This window comes from Gymnoscopelus microlampas (genome assembly GCF_963454915.1).
Source record: "Gymnoscopelus microlampas genome assembly, chromosome: 15".
Classification (NCBI taxonomy): domain Eukaryota; kingdom Metazoa; phylum Chordata; class Actinopteri; order Myctophiformes; family Myctophidae; genus Gymnoscopelus; species Gymnoscopelus microlampas.
The window spans coordinates 15,072,293-15,095,058 of record NC_139952.1 but is presented as its reverse complement, the minus strand read 5'-3'; the positions used below and the strand labels follow the sequence as shown (position 1 = coordinate 15,095,058).

The window sequence follows — 22,766 nt, the reverse complement described above, 5'->3', positions numbered from 1 at the left end:
GGTATTGATACTTTTACTTAAGTAAAAAAAAAATTGACTACTTTTTCCACCGCTGATCCTCAACTGGGGTCTGGGGGGCCCTTGAAATGAAAAAGGTTGAGAACCAGTTCTTACTAAGGTGTCGGTGGAGGAGGGGGAGGGACCGACAGAGAGAGGAGGCGGGGTTTGAATGCGTGGGTTTGGCTGCATTTACGCACGAAGCTGCAATCAGCTCTAAACCCATCATTTGTCAGGAGTTCATCTACAGAGAAGGTTGTCAAGAGACTGATCTCCACGCCGAGAGCCTCAGGGGAGACGATCATTTAAATAAACACCGGTAAGTTGTTTTCTATTTACCAGTGGTGGAAAAAGTACTGGAATTTCTTACTTAAGAAAAAGTATCAACACTGCAATGTAGAAATAATAATGTTACAACTACTGTAAAAGTTACTTGAGTAAAAGTACAAAAGTATAAAAATGTACCAAAAGTAGAAAGTAGGCTACTCATTATGCAGAATGTCCCGTTTCACAAGGTTTCACAAATCTTTTGAAAATGATCTGCAAGCTCACAATGCGTGAGCTTGTAGATCGGCTATTTTCAAATGGCCAAAATGTATAGGGCTAAAGTGGTTAATGTATGTTTTGTAATAATAATCCAAATCTACAAAGTAACTATAGTAACTAAAGTTTTCTAACAAAAAAAAATTGTGCTCAATACAGTACTTGAGTAAATGTACTTAGTTACTGTATTTACATATATCCTATGTTTATACAAGGGTTATAACTTATAAGATGTACAACATTTAAAAAGAAAGACCCACAAAGGCTGTGTGAGGATGAGATTGACATGTCTAGGAATATTGTACATTACCATTATGTGCAACTTGCTCTGACACAATGAGACACATAACCGGTTCAGCATTCATTCTGAAACGTCAAATCACTGTCACCGTTTCTTAAAATGTGTTTATATCATTTTCCCCTTTACTTGCTTGATGAATTGTTGGACAAACTCAGTCAAACTCAAACCCTTTACTGCAATTGAACTGAAAATGTCATACTATGTCTGTCTACTGTTATGTATGTGTAATTAGCCTGCAGAAGCCAAAAGGTGAATGTATTGGTAGACTTTTGTCTCGTCCAAAAGCTCTGCTCAAGAGAGGATTCTTTTTTTTTAAGGGAAAAAAAGACAGGATGCACTTCAGTTCACAAGAGGATACAGTGTTTCCCTCTGGAAAATGAGGAAACCGTTAATATTGGGTAGTAAAAAAACAGACAGGGGGCCTGAACAGGACTCTGTGTGTAACTGATATCCAAGACCACAATAAGGGCTGGGGACCTCTTTTTTCTTCTTTTAACTAGGATTTATTGACTGAAAAACAAGGTGACCATTGAGGAATTGACCCCTCTCTGTTAACAAGTATGGATTTATTTTATAGCCCCGAATGAGATGCTTGAAATATGACACATTGATAAAGGTTAAGCCTGGTTTAGGGCTATGCTTGCCTTCGTCTTAGGACGGTGTAGAAAATAGCAGATCTACAATCTAGCAGATCTACAACCTCACACCATGCTGTATGCGCAATGCGTTTGTACGCTTGTAGATCGGCTATTTTCCTTGTGTGACACCGTCGTATGAGGGAGCCTACATTTGGCATTAGGGGTTAGATATTGTGGTTAGTCAGAGGGCAGTGATTTAATATTATATTATATGTTTATTAGCATGTTATACAATGGCAAATGTTGTGTGTCTAGGAGTCAGGACCATGTCAATGAGCCATTCAGTCATATCGTCTTGAGTCACAATGATGTCATGTTGCATGTTGTCTGCTTCAGCCTACAGGGATATTTGTTCCACAGACTCAACACCCAATTCGCACCAAGTTAAATAGTTTCCAAGTGTTCACCAACAACACACACACATAGCATCATCGCACTCAAATCCATTTGGGTTAAATAAACACATTGTAAGGCCATTTAAGCAATTGAGTTCAGCATGTATTCTCCCCTGCTTTATCATCAGAAAGGCTTTTGCGGAAAAACAAAATCCCCTGTCTTTTTTTTCTCCTGAAAGGAATTTTGAGTTGAGTTTTTTCTTTCCTTTTAGAAAACAGAGGGTGGAAGAAAAATGCATTTGTTTGCTTTTTTCGTCTCAGTGTTGAAACCACATGATTTTGCCACGTTTTGACCACACGCACATTCTTCTGAAATTCTTCTTGTTGGCGAAGGTTGGGCCTGTATACAACCACTGGAATTGAGCCAGATAACAGCTAAAGGAGATGGATTGTGTGTTGCCCACTGCCTGGATGGTACAAGATCAGACAATCGAGGGGACATTAGTTCCTGACTGTCCAAGAACCCCTAACATCACCAGTTTTTCCCATTCTCAATCCACAAGAGAGTCAACAATGGAAACCTGTGGTTCTGGTCTGCCACAATGATCTGACCTAATGGTGCAGTTTGGCATTGAACAATTTTAGATTCTACCTTCAATTGGTATTATTGATCTTTCTCCATTGCCATGAATGGCGACTCAAAGCCAGTTTTTCAGGAAACCCCAGACATTGTGTGCTTCTTGAAAATGAGTATGTTACTCCAAATCAAAGACAAATAAATCAGATCAGCAAACATAAAACAGATGCAGGAGGCCACAGAAGAGCTGGTCCCCATAGAAAACAAACAGCTCATATTAACACCCAAGACATCAAGACATACCACTTCCAACTGCTGATGGGAAAATATGTTTACATGTATATTTGGTTTGTATAATAGATGCTGACTAGACCAACTGTGTATTTATGTTACTGAACCAACCAAGTGTCCAAATATAACATAGCCTGTTCCCTGTTGTCATAAGCAATGTCACTCAAATGGATTTGGAAAGTGATTTATTTTTCTTTTCTTTTTTTAACTCAGTGATTTTCTATATTTGAAACTGCTTCTTTGAAGCAAGATTAATATTCCTGAAACATTGGCCAACATTTTCTTTTCAACATTTTTTGGTTTAGATTGTTTGTTTGTTTGTTTTGAAGCATCAGAACATTTTCTTTTGTTCAACAAGTATAAAAGAATAATTGTTGCGTGTGTTTCCCTGACAGAGTATGTTCCCTGACAGTGGGCTGGTGTTTGTTGACCAGAGGTAAGGCTCAGGGCCCCCAGGACCTTTGTTGCTGCAGCCTACATAGTTCTCCACGAGGAACATAGTCTATGATACTCGTTGCAATTGAAGTCTTTGGCAGCACATTAGGGTTGAAGCGTGGAAAGCTGAGGTATTAACACCCGCCGCCCTGCTCTGCGATGCTTGACTGCCTTTGATGGCAGCAATGGTAATGCTTGACCGACATTTGGTATATGTCAGTGGCGCATGGCAAGTCAGTGTACCTCTGTTTGTTCACCAAGAGTATTTCAAGCTTACCCCTGAAAGTGTGCTCTCAGAACTCACATATAAATTGGGGGGATTGAATCCTGCATTTCTGCAGTTCTCTGGTAGTTTTCACACATGTCCTCTACATGCTGGCTGTCAAAAGTTACATTGACCTGAAGAGCAAGGGATTTGAACACATTCCTCCATTGACATTTCTGCCCTGGCACAAGCCAACTCTTGTCTCAATCGGATAAAGTGACCGTGGCACATTGGTCAAGGAGAGTTGGCCGTGTTCGGTATCCAGCTTACCAAAATGATGTACCGTATTCTGAAAACTTTGTGTTTCAGAATATGTTGCCTAGGCTGGAACAAATACAACAAAATGCAAAATGCTTGTTCTTTTTTAAAATTGTGTGCGTGCTGTTGAAAGGGCCCTTGTGATTCTACAGGAAGTCACTGCACATTGGGTGTCTTTGTACAGGGATAAAAGAGAGCACAGTCCCCTCACGGCTGGGGGCTAGTCTTGTATTCTTTTTCTCTGTCATAATTTATGGCCCCAACCAAAATGTAGACCTTTACCCCATGCTTGATATAGCAGCCCTCTTTATAACAAGCTCATCATACTGTAGCACTGTGTGTGCCTACCAATACTGTAATTCTGTTCATGGAAATAGGGTGTGTCACACAATATGAGAACTGTTCTAAGGTCGTGGGGTCATTTAAGCTACATAAACTGTTTTGTGGAAAATAAACAAGATTGTGGGGTGGTAACTGAGTAACACCCGCTTTTCCTATTCCCAGCATAGTCCCCGTGTTCCTTCTCTGGTAGTTACTGTATTGAACAAAGCTGTGATTGTAAGTTCAAGCAGTATCACATTTGAAAGGTTAAATGTCAAGAAGCCTCCCTTTAAACATGAGTGGAGAAGTGTGCTGCTGGGACAGGTGCTAGAAGCCTGTGGAATGTAAGTTACTGTAGGTTCTGCACTGTAGCTGTATGAATCTGTGGATATGACGCTTCTAACACTTACCCATTTAATTGTTCCATGGATGCAGAGACCCTTACTGCGTGCAACAGTGGTTTTCATCATGGAACATTCTGGTTTGTAAACCTGAGGACACAGTCTTAATCCCCCCCGTTGGGAAGATAAACAGCGACACCATACAGCACTCACATAGCTCACACACCCCTGGCTCGGGGTCCAAAAGAACTGTCAGGTCGTTTAAGAGACAACACCATCGGCATGAAGCCTTGAAGGGACAAGAGGCAGGCGGCCTGGTGGCCGATCATGGGAGAGTGTTGCCATTTGGCTCGTGATGCAAAGCATTCTCAGCCAAGTGACTCCAGTTAATCTTTCACCGGGATGGACAATATATCAGAGAAGAATGCAAAGTGTCTGCTTGTCATTGTGAGCTGTGGACTCGCTGTCTGATAGTGTGCTAGCCGAGAGAGAACACTCACACAGGATGGATGTCTGTTTGGTTTAACCTCTCAGGAATAGAAGTGTGTGTGTGTGTGTGTGTGTGTGTGTGTGTGTGTGTGTGTGTGTGTGTGTGTGTGTGTGTGTGTGTGTGTGTGTGTGTGTGTGTGTGTGTGTGTGTGTGTGTGCGTGTGCGTGTGAGTGTGCGTGTGTGTGTGTGTGTTGTGTGTGTGTGTGTGTGTGGGGGGGGGGGGCTTCATTGTAATTAGTGGATGCAGTCACAGTCACCTGGAGAAAGATGTGGAACCATCACTGGCTCCAAAAATATACTGCTGCCTCGTTTGTGTCAACACAGCATGAACCTAATAAAAGTCCTCTACACTCCAAACTGAGTTGTCCAGTGTACTACAGACTAAATGTCGGGAGATCCTTTGAACTTCAAAAACAAACTCTTCACGACTTCATTCTTCATTACGGACTCCAGCTAGTAGACATTTCTAACCCCAAGGCTTTCTCTAAATCAGTAAAGGAAGTTATAAACAGGACAGCTTTTTTGAGGGCAGTTATGGCTTGCACTGTGTTTCCAGTAGGTAGGATTTTTGGTCCTTGATATTGTTGTGACCAAAATGCTCTTAAAAGAAGTGTGAAAATTAGATTAATTAGATTAATTTTGATTGTATTCTGAATAGGGACAACTAAAGGCTGCAGAATGTATTTACAGATGTTGTGCCTCAGGAAAAGGAACAAAAAACACAGAATGAAAGAGGACTGTGTCCGGAAGGAAAACCATTGTTGTATCACAGCTTTCATTGTTTTTGCGATATATGGACTAGAATAGAAGCCCAGCTGCCATAGGCATTTGGAGGGGAAGTCAGGCTGATCCCCCTCATCACCACTACCAGACAGTAAACGGACACAAAACAGACATGGATGTTATGTTTTGTTTCTGTTTGGAGGGTTTGCTTATGTCTGTTTGACCTTGCTAGCACAGATCCATTTAACCGGAGGCAGCCCTGTTATCAGCAGGGAGGACGCGGTGGAATGTCCAATGATTCGCTGACTTTGCCGGCAAGTTAGTAATCATTGAGATTGTTAAGGAAATAGAGTTGGGTCTGCGTAGTCTTGAGAACATGAGTGTAGAGTGTGTCTTTTGTGTGTTTACCTGAATTTTCAGGATTAAGTATTTCATATTTGGACATTTGAAACAGGAAGTCTGATAGCATGCAGTCAAACATGGAATTTTGGCCCCTGAGTGACTCTCAAACGTCTTCTAAATGGACCAGAGGCAAATAGTTGGAGGTTCCAGAACATTAAGCACAATGACCTGTAAAAAAGGGAAAAAAAGAAATCAGCTCTGTGGAACGCAGGGGCCTTTCGTGAGCAATGTTTGTTTCTTACCACCACCCTCTGCTTTATATTAAACCACAGGGCGCTGTGTTTAATTGTTTTTCTGAGAAGTGGGCTTCATTATGAGCAATGGTTTCTGCCTGGGTTCAGTCACTGGTTTGAAATGGGGTCCATTGCGTCATCTTCTGTTAAGTGGGGGCTGAGGCCTTTATCGTCCCCAGGGGGATTTCACTCCAACATCAAAACCACGCTGTTCTCAGCTGGACTTTGTTGATCCCACCTCACCCCCCCTCCCAACTTTTTTGTTTTTTTTGACATTTTGGAAGCATGACAAACACTTTCTGTGCCCAGGAGAGTGGGGGGGGGGGGGGGGGTGGATAAACAAAATTCCCGTCCAAGAGAAACATTTACGTCCCAGGCTTAAGAGTCTTTGTGCATGCCATATTCCTGACATTGTTTTCTTGACCATGCGATACCCATGCTCTGGAGAACTTCTGTGTTCATGCCATGCTAGTCTTAAGACTCATTTGTACTTCATCCCACGACCACGTTGCTTGCTGACAGATTTTCAGTGAATGACATGGTCGGACAATGAAGAATAAATTAGACTTTTAACCCCATGCTCTCAATATCCTCAACCCAAGAAGCACGGCCAGCCACACTTAATTTCCTTACTCATCGCCTTTATCTATATTTGTCATATATGAATCAGAACTGGGGTCACATACTCTAGCTCCCCACTGTGTTTAGAAACAGTCAATGGTACGATGATACTAGCTCTCTACAGCTAGAGCATTTTCAGGAATATTTCCATTCATACTCTGTCGCCGCCAAACTGTGAATCATGCCATTCATAAATGAAATTGGCAATATTTCCCAGGGTGTTGTTCCACAGGTTTTCTTATTCAACAGTCCACAGTTATTCTTAAAACGTTGGTACCATTTTTTTTCCTGCTCTACACAAAATATCTTCACAGAAAATAGCCAATCTACAAGCTCACAACGTGTCGCATTGCTGAATGTTTGCCCCAGAAAAGCGATGCTAGGGTTGATGCAGCACAAATATTCTCTCAAGAGAATATTTGTAGCTATGAGGGACTGCTGTGTGTTCTTTGATGGCATCAAAGATCAAATCGATAAATTGTGGTTTGTGAGTTGATCCTCATAAAGATTGACTGGTTTGACCTAGACTAGGTCAAATAATAAGCTAGCGGTCTGTCCCTTTAACAGGGATGAAGCCCCCCCCATTCATGCACACGCACACTCACACTCACACTCACACTCACACTCACACTCACACTCACACTCACACTCACACTCACACTCACACTCACACACACTCACACTCACACACACTCACACTCACACTCACACTCACACTCACATACGAACACACGTAAATAGAAAGGCTTTGAAATAGAGACGGCTCTTGCCTCTTTCATTGCTGCTTCCAACAATTAATATTGTTTAGTGTTTCTTTTCCAATGCCAAACTGCCACGGGGGGTTTCCTTCAAACAATGTGGCAGAGAGAGAGGGAGAAACGTTAAACGCTTTCACTTGTTGATGAGGAATGATGAAATGGGAGAAGCAGCCATATCATTACTTTACTAATTTACTCAGGAACTGGCCATAAGTTATTGGAACAGACATTTGCTCAGCCCTTTCTCCATTCTCAGTGGTTAAATCAGTTTTATGTACTATGTGGAACATTTGTAACCATACAATGTCCATGCCTCTCAGAATACATTCTCTCTCCCTCTCTTTCCAGCTTACTTACAGTAAAATCCTCAGTGTTAATTTATCCATTTGTAACTCTGAGTTAACCATTTGCATCCATATACTATGTCATAATCGGAAACATTCCTAAAAAATAGCCAATCTGCAAGCTCACAACACATTGCGTTTTGCAACGTGCTGTGAGATTGTAGATCGCCTATTTTTGGCAAGGAGGTTTGGTGTAGAGAGTGGAAGGAGGCAAGGATAGACCCCTGGGGGACTCTGGTCAACAAAGTATATAGGGTTCAAGTGGTTACATTAACTAAGAATTTCACTATGTACCCACTCTCCCTGTGTCAGGATGTTCTAGTAAAGACTAAAACCGTGGCTGTGATTTCTCTGTTCCAGGACCTGTGTATAGGGCAACATGAGTGACCGTTTTGACTGCACAAACTGCAACGAGTCCCTGTATGGACGTAAATACATCCAGGTGGATGAGAAGCCTCATTGCATCCCCTGCTATGATCGCCTGTATGCCAACACCTGTCAGGAATGTAAAGAACTCATTGCACATAATACCAGGGTAAGCTAAAATATCTATTTGTGTGTGTGTGTGTGTGTGTGTGTGTGTGTGTGTGTGTGTGTGTGTGTGTGTGTGTGTGTGTGTGTGTGTGTGTGTGTGTGTGTGTGTGTGTGTGTGTGTGTGTGCACGGAGCAGGCTGACGTCACCAAATTTAGAGCGACACCCCTCTGCACTCTGGTTGGTTAGGAGTTAACAAGGTCCTAAGACCATCGTTCCTGCACCGTTCGCCCAGACTTTTTTCTTTTGAAACAAAAAAAAAGGCTGGGTTTCCGAGGCTACATTGGGGATTAATGTTGGGCATTAAACCAGTTTATTGGGGATTGTCAAATTGAGTACAAAATTAGTCACCCCAGTCTGATTTGACTGCATTTAGGGTAAAAGTTAAGTTTAGGTACAGTATGTATCTTCTAGAGCACTGTTTCCCAAACAGTGGGTTCGGGGACCAATTTTATGGGTCCATCTCCTTTTTTCCGTTTCGTACATTTAAATATATATTATTTCAAAAGATTTAAAAAAGTTGAAACAAAAAACAACAACTTTTCATCAATTATTAAATTCTAATAAATTCCATAAACTAGCAGATCTACAAGCTAGATCTGCTATTTCCATTAGTTTGGGTCCCGGGGTAAAAACGTCTAATTTCTCTTTTGGGTCTTGAGCTAGAAAGTTTGGGAACCACTGTTCTAGAGGGATGAGGAAAATGGTGAATGACTCGTTGGCTCCAACAAGGGACTAACGAGAGGCTTCAAACACCTTGGCCGAGTTATCAATCTAGGCAGCAAAGTCTCTGAGGACTGCAAGCAGAGTTGTGTGTGTAGACCTTGGTCAGAGCAGGAGCAGGAGCACCCTACAGACTGAAGATTAGTTTTGTTTTCCTGTCAGGGAATTGTCAAAGACTTTTAGTTGTTTTTTTGCATTTTTGTTTAATAAATGCCTGTCCACTTGCCAGTGGGGACTGCAGCTACCCTATCTTTGGGTCTGTCACTACACCTACAAAGCTCTCATACACAGCCCTTACAATCTGTTAGGGGTTAAGGTTAGGTATGTATCGGGAAAGGGTTAAAGTTAGGCATGTATATGTTAGAGTTAAGATTAGGGTAAGCGTTACATTAGTTATGTCGCCCAAAGTGTGATAAGCAAGCAGGTTTGTGTACTGTAATTTTGTGTGTCTTGATAATGTCACACACAAGGTTTTACTACATTTTTGCATGTGTGTACCTGCATGTGTCTGGCTGACTTAGTTGTGCCGTGTTCAGTTTCAGTGACTTCTGTAGAACAGCTGGAGTTTTTAGAAATAATAATAATTCTTGTATTTTTGTGTGTGCTAAATACCACAATGTCTGAACTTCCCTTGCACTGCTCCGGGTGTTTTGGTCAATTTAAAATGAAAACAAACAGCTGGAGTGTTATGCTTTATTCATCCTACTCCAGTCCATGTCACGTGGCAAAAAGAGCCATCTACAAGCTCACAGCGCTCTGCATCGCAACATGTTGTGAACTTGTAGATCTGCTATTTTTGGCACGTGACACCATTGTACGACGAAGTAGAAATAAGGCTTTATTATGGACTCCCTATGTTGACTGGCAATGAATAAAGCTGCTGTTTGCTTTGGCTTCCCCTCCTCCAGAACCCATCTTTCTCTGTCTCCACGCTCAATTGTTTCTGTAGAAACCCACACGTTAAATATAAGTCATTTTGTTTTTCCTCACCCACAATTCAGTGACACTATTTTTCAAAACGCTTGCTTGAACTGGAGCTGAACTGAAACACAAGCAGCTGTTTAAGAATATCAGACTGGGAGTTGTTCCAACACATGAATATGAAAGTTATTAAAGTGATGAAACCTTAATAACCACTACTGTTTTCACATACACTTAGTGCTTTTATACTTGTTACGTTACAACTTGATTCATAGAATAACACAAGTATTTCAATATGAGACATATGAGACTCTCAATGTTAATCTCATTTCTCTCCTCCTCTCCTCTCCTCTAGGAGTTGTTCTATGAAGACAGGCACTACCACGAGCATTGCTTCCGTTGTTTCCGCTGTGATCGCTGTCTGGCAGATGAGCCGTTCACCAGCCAGGATGACGCACTGGTCTGCAACGACTGCTATTGTAACGAGTTCTCTTCCAAATGCGTGGCCTGTGACAAGACTGTCATGCCAGGTAGAGAGACACGCAAAGGACATGGGCCTCGTCACGGTTCAACAACTTTGTCCCAAATGTTTTTTCTTCTCATCTTACCTCCTCCTTAGGGGCAAAATCATACGTAATGACTCTTTCACAGTCAGCCACCATTCAAGCGTAGACGAGTATCGAGTGCTGTCACACCCAGCTGTGGCGTGGCCGCGTGGAGTAAGGGGCTAATGGCTTTTTGTTGTTGAGGGTGTGGCAGCTTAGATGTGACGATGCGTGATTGTTTGCTTACTCAGACTAAGAAAATGCCCACCAGCGGATCTTTTCAGCCCTGGGCATAATATTATTATGACGACATGCTGCTGCACCACTGGTGTCAAATGACTGTGAATTAGCCAGGATTGTGGTCAGGGCGGGGTGTTATAACTCACCAGACCTTTTTGTGAACCAAGGGCAGTCTTATTTTAGCAAGGTTTAGTTAAACACTACACTGCCTACTTGTTCCTCTCCAAAATGCAGTGAATTGCACTTTCCAGGCCCCATCCCCATTTTGGCTGGGTCTCAATTCCCAAAGCTCATAAAAACAGGGGCAGTGATTAAAAGATTATTGGACGTCCATTTTCATAGGCACGACTGGCTCCTGACTTTTGTTAGCCTCTGCAATAGTGTGTATTTGGAGAGGTATTAACCAGACTGCACACTCTCACATTCATGCGATTAAAATAACAACCACCTATAACGTGGTGAAAACCGTTAAATATGAGTTGCATAATGGTGTTGTGCAATCAAGTATGCTTGTGGATTGATTTGTTATGGCATGTCAGTGCTGATGAGGTTTTATTCAAGGTAAGCTGAAGTAATTGTAAGGTGTGTAAAGGTTGTATGAAAACAGGTTAGTCCATTGAATCATCAGCTTTGGCTGTTTCAACACGTTAATCTCAAGTTGCCTTCTTCTGTTGTTCTCCCTTCACTTTCTTTTCTTCTCATCACAGGCTCGAGGAAGCTGGAGTATGGAGGCTCCACATGGCATGAGGACTGTTTTGTTTGTCATGGCTGTGAAAAGCCCATCGGTGCCCAGTCCTTCATCCCAGATAAAGATGACTACTACTGTGTGCCTTGCTATGAGGGCAGGTTTGCCCCTCGATGCAGCCACTGCAAAAAGGTGAAACAGGCCTGCCTTAACCACTGTAACCTTGGTGTCCCTATTTTGTCTATGTCAGGCAAAATCATTTTCCAATCAACATTTACGAAATTATAATAATATATGTATTAGGGTTCCCCAAACTTAAGAATATAGCCGATCAAGCTCACAATGCATCATATCACAGTGCGGCGCGTTGTGAACTTTGAGATCTGCTATTTTAGCTATTCATGCAACGGGCTTAAGTGGTTAAACCTCCCTTGGTTCTTGCTTTATATGTTTGTGGATGTTAGCCATAGAAGTTTACACATTTTGTATTATTTTGGTTGTTTGCTAATAAGTCAGAAAGCTGTGTCAACTCATTGATAATCATGTGTGCATGTTCAACAGGCTCTGGCCAAAGGTGGTGTGACTTACAAGGATGAAACATGGCACAAAGAGTGTTTTGTGTGCACGGGCTGCAAGATCCAACTGGCAGGCCAGCCCTTCACCTCCCAGGGGGACAGCCCTTATTGTGTCAAGTGCTTCAGCAACCTTTATGCCCAAAAGTGTGCTGGTTGTAACACAGCAATCACAGGTTAGTGAGCTATGCTGAAGAGAAGCACTGTCTGTTTCTAAGGTTTGTCTTTTAGAACAGCCCGGTGGCGTGTTCCCAGCTTCGGTATTATTGATATAAATGAAGATAAAGAAACAGTGAGAGTAAGTTGAGAACATTATCAATATAATGAGCCTCTCCATCTTGGCAGTTTTTACTAGCCTTGGCAAAGAGGCATTGCATGCCAGAGCGAGGACATGCATGCAGTGGTATTGCCCACAGCTATGACGTGAATGCCAGTATTTTCAGGTACACAAAAAAAACTGGCAGTTCTTCTCTGCTTTTATTACCAGCTGGCTAAGTGTTGCGTATACTGTAAGTTGAGTAATGTGTTTATGCACATTCTCATCCGTCACCTGTGTAATAATAATGTGTGAGTGGTTAATTTAGTTCCTTGTTGTTAACCACATGGAATTGATTCCTCTCAGGATTTGGAGATGGGAAATACATTTCTTTTGAGGACAAGCAGTGGCATCAGCCATGCTTCAAATGCTCACGCTGCTCCGTGTCGTTGGTGGGCGCTGGCTTCTTCCCCGACCGAGACCAGATTCTGTGTACAGACTGCAACAATGACGAATGACCGCCTACTGCTTCCGTCTGTAAAATCAATTCAGCCCGACCAGTCAAATATTCATACTTCAGTATTGTGTGAAGACTATGTACTGTATGCTCTTGGTTTTGCTGACACAAACAGAAAACATCTTAACCTCAGCCTTGCAGATGAACACCACATTCTACTAAACCCACCCACAGTATAAACCAAGCCAATGTTTTATTTCAGTATTTGCATAAACTCTGCTTCTCTGGTCAATCTAAAGCACATTGAAATGTATGTATAAATTCTGCAGAAATGATGTGTAATAATGTCTGACAGCTTTGTTTCCTTTATTTTGTAATGTACAGTATATTTTGCACAAAAGAGACACATACCATAAATCAGCTATGCTTAGCAAATATATTTTTTACATTTTCTATAATCAGTGTTTAAAAAGGTTTTGTCCTTAAATATCAAGTCTAGTTCCTCTTTCATGCATGCAGTTAATAATGTATCCAGTAAGTGCTGGATACATTATAACTTCCTTGTTGGCAGGGAATCTTCTTAAAATCTAAAATGTCCTTTCTTCCAGAGACTGTATGTAGTATTTGTTTGAGACATACAGGTTTTGTGTGAGCTTGTACTTTACAGCATTTGAAAAAAAGTATTGTAGTTTCAGTGTTGATGATGCTTACCTATGTATGCTTAGGGACTTCTAGCATGGCTGCCACAGTAACGAGCAATGATATATAACCCTATGCAATATTCATAGCTATAATATAAGCAATGACAAATGGCATACTTTAATCAAAGACTGAAAATTCACAATGCACTGCTTAACACGATTATCTTTACCAACACTAAATTAAAAAGCAGCAATGTTTCAACACTTTGGTGGATATATTTTTATAAGAATTGTTTCGACTGTATAATGACATGCATTGCGATGCTTTTGCTAACAGACACAAGATGTCATATGGTTCAAATCTCTCATCCACGGTGGAACAAATAACACAGAAAATCAGAAGAACAGAAATAATCTGATATTCAACATCCTTATATAGGACTCCCAAAAAAATGGAAAAGCATTACTTAGAAAAAGCCTTCTGTTCTAAGAGCCCTCTCTACTTCTCTTCGAAACAGTTGCGGCTTCTGGAATCTTTCAGTGGGTAGTCCCTAGCAGACCTTCCCCTTATTATAACTTACATAATCCCCATAAATATTTACAGTTCTGAACCCCTGTGTTGACCTGATGTGATTGTGTTTATACAGGGTCTGTACTATTGAGGTGTCCACGTCATAGCAAATGAGCAGAAAGACCATTAACATCAATGTTGATTTGACAAACTGGCAAGATTTACCAAAAGTTCTATATTCTATATTCTATACTGTATGTAGAACATTTCCCAGTTTTTCAGATGCTTATTGAATTAACCCACACCTGGACTTAATATTATAAAAAGCACAACTATTTCATTAGTTCAGACAGTAATAGCTTGATCCACAAAAAGTTAAATATTCTGCGCTAAAGAGAAAAGCAACATTTTCGGCAGGGTCAGCGGGACGCAAAACAGCATTTTTGAAATTAGGGACTTTGTGTGAACCATACACATCAGTCTGAAGGAGGGGAAAATAAAGGGGCCAGATAGAGCCTCTGTATTTAAAAGTAGGCTAGACACAGCTGGGATTGACAAGTGCTGACACTAAATAGATGACTGCTGAACTCGATCCAAGCCACTTGGTTTACCCTCCTCTTTTAAAATGGGACGTTGGCTGTCATGCTTATCTTGAACTATCACAGAGTAGCGCATTCTAATCGTGTGTTTAATGACAGGTTCCATTTGTTGTTCCTCTCTCACTGTCTACAGTGTTAGACTGCTTACGTCTCTGTATCCCACTAAAATCTTATCACAAGATCAACCCTTGATCGTGAAAAATAAAAGGCCATGTTGTGCTGTTGTTCAGTTCTGGCTTTTCCCATGACTCTTCCTGAAATATGTTTGACCTTGTTGTCCAAGATTTAAAAGATCATGTTTGGTCCCAGGAGGAGGAGGAGACAGGCTTGAGAAGCCAGGAGAAGAGTGAATCTCTGTGGCAAACATTCATGATTTCACATTGTCAGGGTTGGGTTTGATAGCAAGATTATTGTAAATGCACTACATTACAAAACCTTAGTATGTACAGATTTGTGACTACTGACATTTGAAGTCATTGTATACATATCAGTAACCAGATTATAGTTAACTAAAAACAGGAAATTATGAGGTTGAACACAAACATGCATTTATGCAAGGGCATACATGATATATATATACAGCACATATCTTGAAATAGTAATTCATCTAGGTTATACATTGTGATGGACATTCAAAGTGCTGTAAACTGGAATACACTGTCAGTTTGAGTTGTACATTAGATGCTCTGTTAGACACAAGCCACACTTCTCAGTGTTCCAGGCTGGATGGTGTATGGGGTTTTGGCTCTGACTGCTTGTAATTGCAACTGAGAGCTGAGGTCACCATGAAAAACACACTGAGCCTCAGGTCTTTACCTCCCTTTTTAGTTTTTGTGATTGGATTAATAAACCTTACACTACTAACATGCACCTACGTGGACAAAAGATGAAATACCACTACTATCTACCATGCGATACCCAGTCTGAGCCCTCTTCAGACTTGGCTTGCCACAGGAAGGCATAAGACTATATAGGCTGCATACCACCAAGCCCTGGTGAGGGGTGAACCACACTTATGCCCATATGCAAGCTTTCCTTCTCACCCGCTAACATTTCACAGTCACTCACATCCTTCAATGTTACACAGTAAAACCCTCAGGGTTATTTAACTCTGAGAATGTACAAATGTAACCAAATGGACCCATAATAGTCCATTTGAATACATTTGTACATTGCACTCAGTTATGAATCAATAAATGAACACTGAAAATTTTACATATAGGGTGCTGTTAGATACCACTAGAACACTCAAGTGAAATACCTGCCCATAACTAACAAATGTGTGCAGGAAATCAATATGTAATAATGGATTACAGTAATAAAGTAATCCACCCAGCCCTAAACCCTGTTTTTTTTTTGGTAACTAAAGCTTCCAAGAACCACATTCAACATCATTCTACTGGTGGAAGCTGTTAAAGCAATCAGAGACTCACAACAGTGACCACCCACAAGCCTGATTGAAGAGGGCTTTGCGTCACGTGATGCCATTTATCTCTCTGCTGTTTTAGGTGCTAGTTTGAAATTAATGTAAACACTTAATAAATCCATTAACTCCCATTCCATTTTTGGCTCATGAGGACACAATTAGCACCAATAAGTACTATAGCCAATTGCTGGTAGGTTTGTGAAGTAGCCACCCCTGCTCATAAATATTAAATAATTACTTAAAAGTAATTGTGGTTACAGGCACTTGAGTTCAAGTACAGGAAGTCTTTGTGGCATCCAATGTTTCCATGAGTCTTGTTCATGATTTTCAGTTAATTTCCTGAACTGTCTGGAAATTAAACAAGGATTGGCTGGTACCCCATAATACATACTGTATGCACAGTCATGCCTCATTAGTCATTACACACACACACACAGATTACAACTGGAATGTTATCTAGTGTGAACATAAAACAAGTTTCCATCCTGATCATCCTCGGGGCACATTTTAAACTGTGACTGGTAAGCGAGTCATGGACTCTAACGTAACCTAGTCTGAACCTTTCCCTCTTTTAGAGTTGGATGGTTTAACTCCACTGCATGGGAGGAGACAGGGTGGGGATAAAAAAAAATACTGTGACACAGTCTGTGGTTAAGAAAAGAAAAATGTCCAGCATGTCTTAGGAACCCTGTATTAAAGTACAGCATATAATCATACATTAAGAGCCCTCTCCAGGTAAAGACTGCAGTTCATATTGAGAGCAAAGTACTCAACTGTGTCCCCACAAAAAAAAAAGATGACAGGAATATGCATGGTAGACACTGAGCAGTTGGGATGGAGGAAAAATAAAACACAGTAATTGTGTCATACATTCCAAATGAAATGTGACTCTAAAATGGTGTGGCAGAGAAAAGCATAAAACCGAGGAATGCATTCCAAGGATGGACGTCTCCCAGACAGTCCCTCCATCATCTCGTTTGTCAGCAGTTCCGCTTTGCCAGGGTGTCTTTCTTCATCCCAGCCAGATCCTTTAAGACAGTTCTCGGCTTTAATAATGTAGGAGCTACTACAGCTTCTGAGTTGTTCTGAGCTTGACAAATTACAAAAGGGAGTATTTAAGAGCAAAATCTTAAATTTTACCTCGAGGCTCCATGGATTTCTTTTCAAGCCTTGAGATCAGAGATGTCTACAACCCATTTTGGTTATCAACAGAAACTGTAGTAGAATTTTGGTTATCAACAGAAACTGTAGTAGATTTTAGGTTACATTCAGAAAAGCGTAACTACACTAAGAGTGACATTGTTATGTTAATAGTGTAGCTAGGCTGTTAACATTTTAGCGCCACCTAGTGATAGGTTTAGGTATTTCATGGTGACAACACCCAAAGAACAGTACTTATGTCTAGTCCTTAATAACACCATTTTACTGAACAAGAATAATTCAGCAGCATAAAGGAATTTAATACCTCTCACATGACTAAATGCCAAACGGAAGACTGCCCTGACTGATGAAAAGCAGGCAACACTGTGTAAACAACATGGGGTTGCCATACAATCTTGAGCAACAGTCACTCTTCACTCAAGTGGTTACTATTTTCATAAACTAAACTCACACTGTGAGAACTGTCACAAAGGAACGCAATAACAATTTCATTATGTTAGTATGTAAACACTCTGATCATATTTGGACTTTAAAAAAAATCTGTGTAAAAACAGTACCAAATAATTCCATGATCTCACAACAATTGATGAGGAAATTACAGAGTAAAGTAAATAAGGGTAGAAACTCGGGAGACATCCAAGAATTTGTTCAAAGCCTCATCAAAGTTAACTGGCCTCCAACTGCACATGACAGGGTTATACAAGAAGCAACGCTGGTTTAAGGCAGTAATTACAGTCAGACGGGGAAGGGAAGGAAATGCCAATATTATCCAAGCTATGACCTCTCTCTTGCCATAGGCTGTTGTAATTACCAAGACCACAATTTATAATACCCTTAATTAATATTTAAAGACTTGGGTTTTACTTTGAACAAATAATCAAAAAGTTTGTTTTATTACAATGTTATGCTAAATAAGTCTTGAAATAAAAGCTGGGGCAATAATAATGATCTACAGTACTATTACTTACAAAAAACAAATGTCAAGACAAATCTTTTGTTACAATGGGGAAACATGACAGTTACATAATAAATATGTTTTAAACACTATACAATGTGGTGTTACTAGGCTGGGCCTGTAGTAACATGCAAGACCATTCATCTTTTAAAAGGAAGGTAAAAAAAAAAAAGCATAAACACAAATGTATCCAAAAGTTAGCAAAGGGGAATGTCAATTTACATGGTACAGGCAGAAATATGACAACCAACAAAAGGTGTACAAAGTCCAGAAACTGTGACCATAGGCCTCCTCTGTTGTCCAGGTGTTCAGGTCTATAATCACGGAGGCGTCTTCTTTATTAAGTTGAATAGTCCTGTGACAGAGGGGGCATGATTTTAATAAAATAAAAGAAATCCAGCACAGTAGAGGCCAAAATGATGCACTGTAAGAAATGAAGAACTCAACTTACAGCTCTTGGTTTCTTGTTTACTTTCATGTCAAACCTACAAGAGAACCAAACAGGTTTAAATTAGATATCGTACCAAATTCAAATCTTTCTCGTTTCTTTTGTTGCTCAACGTAGCCATGGCCGAAAAGCAGTACTGCTGCAGTGACAGATGCTAACAGTGTCCAGACCATAAAAAGAACACCTGTTTCTTTTTGTATGTACGTAATCTGTAGCCTCACCAATCATGTTAATAGCACTAGAGCCGTTTTTTTTAACCAGCTAAGAATAGGACAACTTGAGCTTTTGGAATTAATCTAAGGTCGAAACTTGAAGATGTGTTGATACTCCAGTATTACATATGAACTATCTAATAGCATCTAGAGAGTTGCATGCTGATGTGTTATATATAATAATTATGGCTCACGAATGAAGTGTTGAACATGCAGTATGACAGAGTAACTACCACTCTTAAGGTCCCTACACACCGTGGGAGTTTTATTCATGCGATTAATTTGCCAAAAAAAGAAATGTTTTTGGAACTATTTATGTCATGAGTACATCTCCAAAGAAAGAGAATATTAAGCAACTATAACGTGATGCAATTTTTGAGGCATCAACTAAACAATATAAAAATAGTTTATGTGAAATACAATTTTCACATTATTTATTCATCACGTCCCCAGTGTGTAAAGACCTTTAAACTTGCAAAACTCTAGGTCAACAGAAGCAGACGGCGAACAAGAGCAGGGCAGAGACAGTGGAAAAGTAGGATGGGGTTTGCAGTCAGCTAAGACCATGGGAGCAGGAAGTAAAATTTCAGACTTACTCAAAGTCATAATCAAACATGGCAGAAGGACTGGGGGGAGGGGTCAGCATTAGGGGAAGGAAAAGAGCAGCAGTAGTTAGTACAACAATCAGAAGTTAGGTCCTACTTAGAAATGAATACTGCAGTCCAGACTGAAGAGTGTGAATATTATGTCATAAATAAAATGAGGTTGTGCAAATCTGTCATTGTTTAGAACAACACTGTGGTCTCTGAATTGGAGATTTTTTTTTTTTTTTACATCAAAGACACCTTTAATGACAAAATGTAACAAATTCTGTCAAGTACATGAAAGTCTGACATAACACTTCCCAATTTCCTCTCTTGTCAAAACACATTATTTTATGTGAGCTGGTGACCCTTTTCCAGCTTTGAATGAACTCTCGTCATGCAGAACACATTGGGAAGAGTTATGTCAGATATTCCCATCCTCCTCACAATAGAATGATCGGATTCATATTAGATAATGCCCTATAACAAAGGGGAATATGTTGACCAATGCAAAGTAACTTGCAGTACCATGGAATAGCTCCTGATTACTCTGCATACTGTGCATTCTAAAGAACAAGTGGGAGCTACTTCTAACCCTAATGTTTAGCCACTAAACCCAATGATTCTTTTTTGATACTTTTCATTTGCATCTAACCTGTGTCTGTTCTTGTTCTTCCTCTTCTTGTGGTTGCCATGGTGGCTGCTTGAGGAGGACGAGGCAGCTTTCTGTGGCTTCAGATCCTGCAGGGTTCCGTCTGCGTCCTCTGTGTCCTCGTGACTGGGCTCATTCTCCTGGTTCTGGAGGTCCGGAGAGGTGTCACTCTCTGTCCCACTGCCCGGCTCACCTGAAGGTGTCCACCCGGCCCCCCCAAAAAAACAGTACAAACTCAGCACATCATCCTGTAGTCTGTCACCACAAAAAGTGTAAAATAATTGTCGATGCTTTACATTTTAGTAAAGTCATGGTATCTGGTGACTTACGCTTTTCGTTCATATGATCTGGTATACCGCCAAGTGCACAAACCGCCTGTTGAACAAGAGAGAATGTCCTGTATTCTCACTTTGCATCGGGTGAAAATGATTCACCTTGAATATACTGTGATTATTTTTTGAAAAGGGCAGCGAGAGAGAGGCACTCACCGCAACTGACGTGACAGACGACTTGCTGAACAAACGCTCTGCCTCTTTGAATTTCCTATTTCTTCTGTCCGTCTTACTGTTGGAGTTCCTATTACGAAGGCATAACAAAACAACGGCATTAAGTGAGTCAAGCAAAGGTTGCCCTTCTGGCCCCAATGTAAAACTCCATGACTTTTCCTTTATAAATACACCATATACTGCCATGGTGTGCTTACTTTTGGTTGGTGAGGTATCTGTCCCATCCTCTGATGATGTTCCCATACATCTGGGTGTCTTCTAGGTAGCTGCCCTCGAATGCATAGATCTGTCTTTCCAAGTTCACCAATGTCTCCTGAAGTATTTAAGCAAAACAGGTTCCAATAATAATGCATCTGCCAGTGTTAACTGTAACTCTGAGAATGTACAGATGTAACCAAATGGACTTACGGGTCCATTTGATTACATTTTGTCCACTCGTGAATCAAAGGACCGCAAAGAATATTAATACCGTATTATAGCAGATAGAGGACTGACTGCACATATGAGGAGCGCATATGGGCACACAATTGACACGTGTGTTGCGACGTGGGTCACTGAACATAGTGTCATTAATGACACTATGTTCAGTCCAGCAATCATTTCGGACCCTTTTGGATAGTGGAGAAGTGTAGATATTATACTAAACAAGTTTTCTGCCAGAACCTTCACATTGATATGGAACTAGACTGTAGCTGACTCCCCAAGTCTCAGCAATTGGCCCTATGCACAGCAGCCATATTGTAAGACATTCACAGGTGTTATCAATGATACTAATGAAGGCTCTGTTACATTCTGGTCAGACGGAGTCAGGGTGCTGATATTGTGCATGTTGGCTCACTGGAAACACTTCCAAATGGCCCTTTACGGGTGTGTAACTCTGAGAGTTATGGGGGTCGTGGAAATCTGAAATTCAAAAATCTGAGAACCACTGTGCTACACTAAATGGAACAGAGCCTTCATTAGTATCACTGGTAACACCTGTGGAGGAAGTGATATGGCTGCTGTGCATAGAGCCTATTCTTTATTGGGTGAGTACACCGACTACACACGCACGCAGCGCCACAAATTTAAAATAAATAGGGAGGGAGGGAGGGCATGGGAGTGATATGCATGTGGATATGGAACACATTCAATGTATGTAATATCACAGCCATTCTAGGGCCAACAATGCCCTTAATGAGTTGTTAGAAATGGGTGTAAAACTATGTAACAGGGAATGAGCCGATAAAGGCCTCCCAACACAGGACCAGTCCTTTCAAGAGCCAAGTCCTCAAGCACCCAGTACTCACTTAATTATTATTTTGTGTAGATATTCAAAATACAGGACATACATAGACACAGAAAAAAACTATACAAAAAAATACAATACAACAAAACAAACCCTAACATCTGCCCACCCAACCCCACACCAGCCCTGAGGGAGAAGAATATAATTAAGCACAGTTACATGTGTGTAAAAAGGAGAATGATAACAGTAATAATAAGTGTAGTGCCATTATAAGCGATACGATGTTGTCTTTGTTGTGCTAGCTAAAGTTAGCAAGCTAGCGTTAGCCCATACAGCCACATAGACCGGAAGCTCAGCTAGCTGCGGTTAGCTTAGCATTCAGCGTGGCCTAGTGGTGCGGATGAAAAAACGCTACAACTTATGGTCTGACGAGACCCTTAACGTTTGCAAAATGCAAGCGCTTTGCGGTTCGTCACTTACGGCCAGCTCTTGTTTCCTCTTCACCAGCTCTGCGAGCTCCCGACGGGTGTCGGGGATCTGTGGAGGAGTCACCTTAGCGTGCATCGCCATGATGAATCTCCCTTTGGAAAAACTAAACAAATGGCGCGGATGTTGCCGATTCTTCTTGTTGTGTTTTATGGCGGGTGGCGATCGCGTGTCGTGCAGTAGCGCCACCTATCGAGTTGTAGCGTGAACCGCGGAGCTACTGCCCGTTTTTCCAATAGAGTCTCTGGGATCAGTCTGTCTGGTGATCAGTCTGACTCAGATTAATACCGAGATAACTCACTAAATTGAAAAATGGAAATGTGTTTAAAGGCCAGTCCACACCATTTGGGAATAATGGCTGCAAGGAGTCTAGAGTTGCAGTACCAACCCTTGACAGCCCATACATCTAAACAGAAAAGTACTATCTCATCAACATTGCAGCTGTACGGAAAGCTTGAATTATCCTCTTTCTATCTGCAAAGTTTTTGTTTCATAAATATCCACCGTAGACATGTTATGAGCTACTTTCTTCAATAAATTCCGTGCAGGTGAA

At 41.0% G+C, this 22,766-nt stretch overlaps 2 protein-coding genes across 2 annotated transcripts; one reads left to right on the top strand and one right to left on the bottom strand.

Moving 5' to 3' along the window:
• Positions 1-200: 200 nt before the first annotated feature.
• On the top strand, positions 201-14,727 carry LOC311061465 (four and a half LIM domains protein 3-like). Its single transcript, XM_084080119.1, has 6 exons — positions 201-316; positions 8,234-8,408; positions 10,405-10,579; positions 11,542-11,711; positions 12,081-12,267; positions 12,714-14,727. Exons 2-6 carry the CDS (start codon positions 8,253-8,255, stop codon positions 12,863-12,865), a joined length of 840 nt encoding a protein of 279 aa, XP_083936245.1. The 5' UTR covers positions 201-316; positions 8,234-8,252; the 3' UTR covers positions 12,866-14,727.
• A 3,287-nt stretch (positions 14,728-18,014) lies between these two features.
• meaf6 (MYST/Esa1-associated factor 6) lies at positions 18,015-22,429 on the bottom strand. Its single transcript, XM_084080556.1, has 7 exons — positions 22,208-22,429; positions 20,697-20,812; positions 20,482-20,569; positions 20,323-20,368; positions 19,997-20,186; positions 18,549-18,582; positions 18,015-18,452 (listed from the first exon to the last, which is right to left on the bottom strand). Exons 1-7 carry the CDS (start codon positions 22,295-22,297, stop codon positions 18,438-18,440), a joined length of 579 nt encoding a protein of 192 aa, XP_083936682.1. The 5' UTR covers positions 22,298-22,429; the 3' UTR covers positions 18,015-18,437.
• Between the last annotated feature and the right edge of the window lie 337 nt (positions 22,430-22,766).

Coding starts and splice junctions, on each gene's coding strand:
- LOC311061465 (XM_084080119.1), top strand. CDS start 8,253: ATGAGTGACCGTTTTGACTGCACAAACTGCAACGAGTCCCTGTATGGA. Junction 10,580..11,541: donor TGACAAGACTGTCATGCCAG/GTAGAGAGACAC, acceptor TTCTCATCACAG/GCTCGAGGAAGCTGGAGTAT. Junction 12,268..12,713: donor TTGTAACACAGCAATCACAG/GTTAGTGAGCTA, acceptor GATTCCTCTCAG/GATTTGGAGATGGGAAATAC.
- meaf6 (XM_084080556.1), bottom strand. CDS start 22,297: ATGGCGATGCACGCTAAGGTGACTCCTCCACAGATCCCCGACACCCGT. Junction 20,570..20,696: donor AGATACCTCACCAACCAAAA/GTAAGCACACCA, acceptor CCTTCGTAATAG/GAACTCCAACAGTAAGACGG. Junction 18,583..19,996: donor AAGAACAAGAACAGACACAG/GTTAGATGCAAA, acceptor GTTCTCTTGTAG/GTTTGACATGAAAGTAAACA.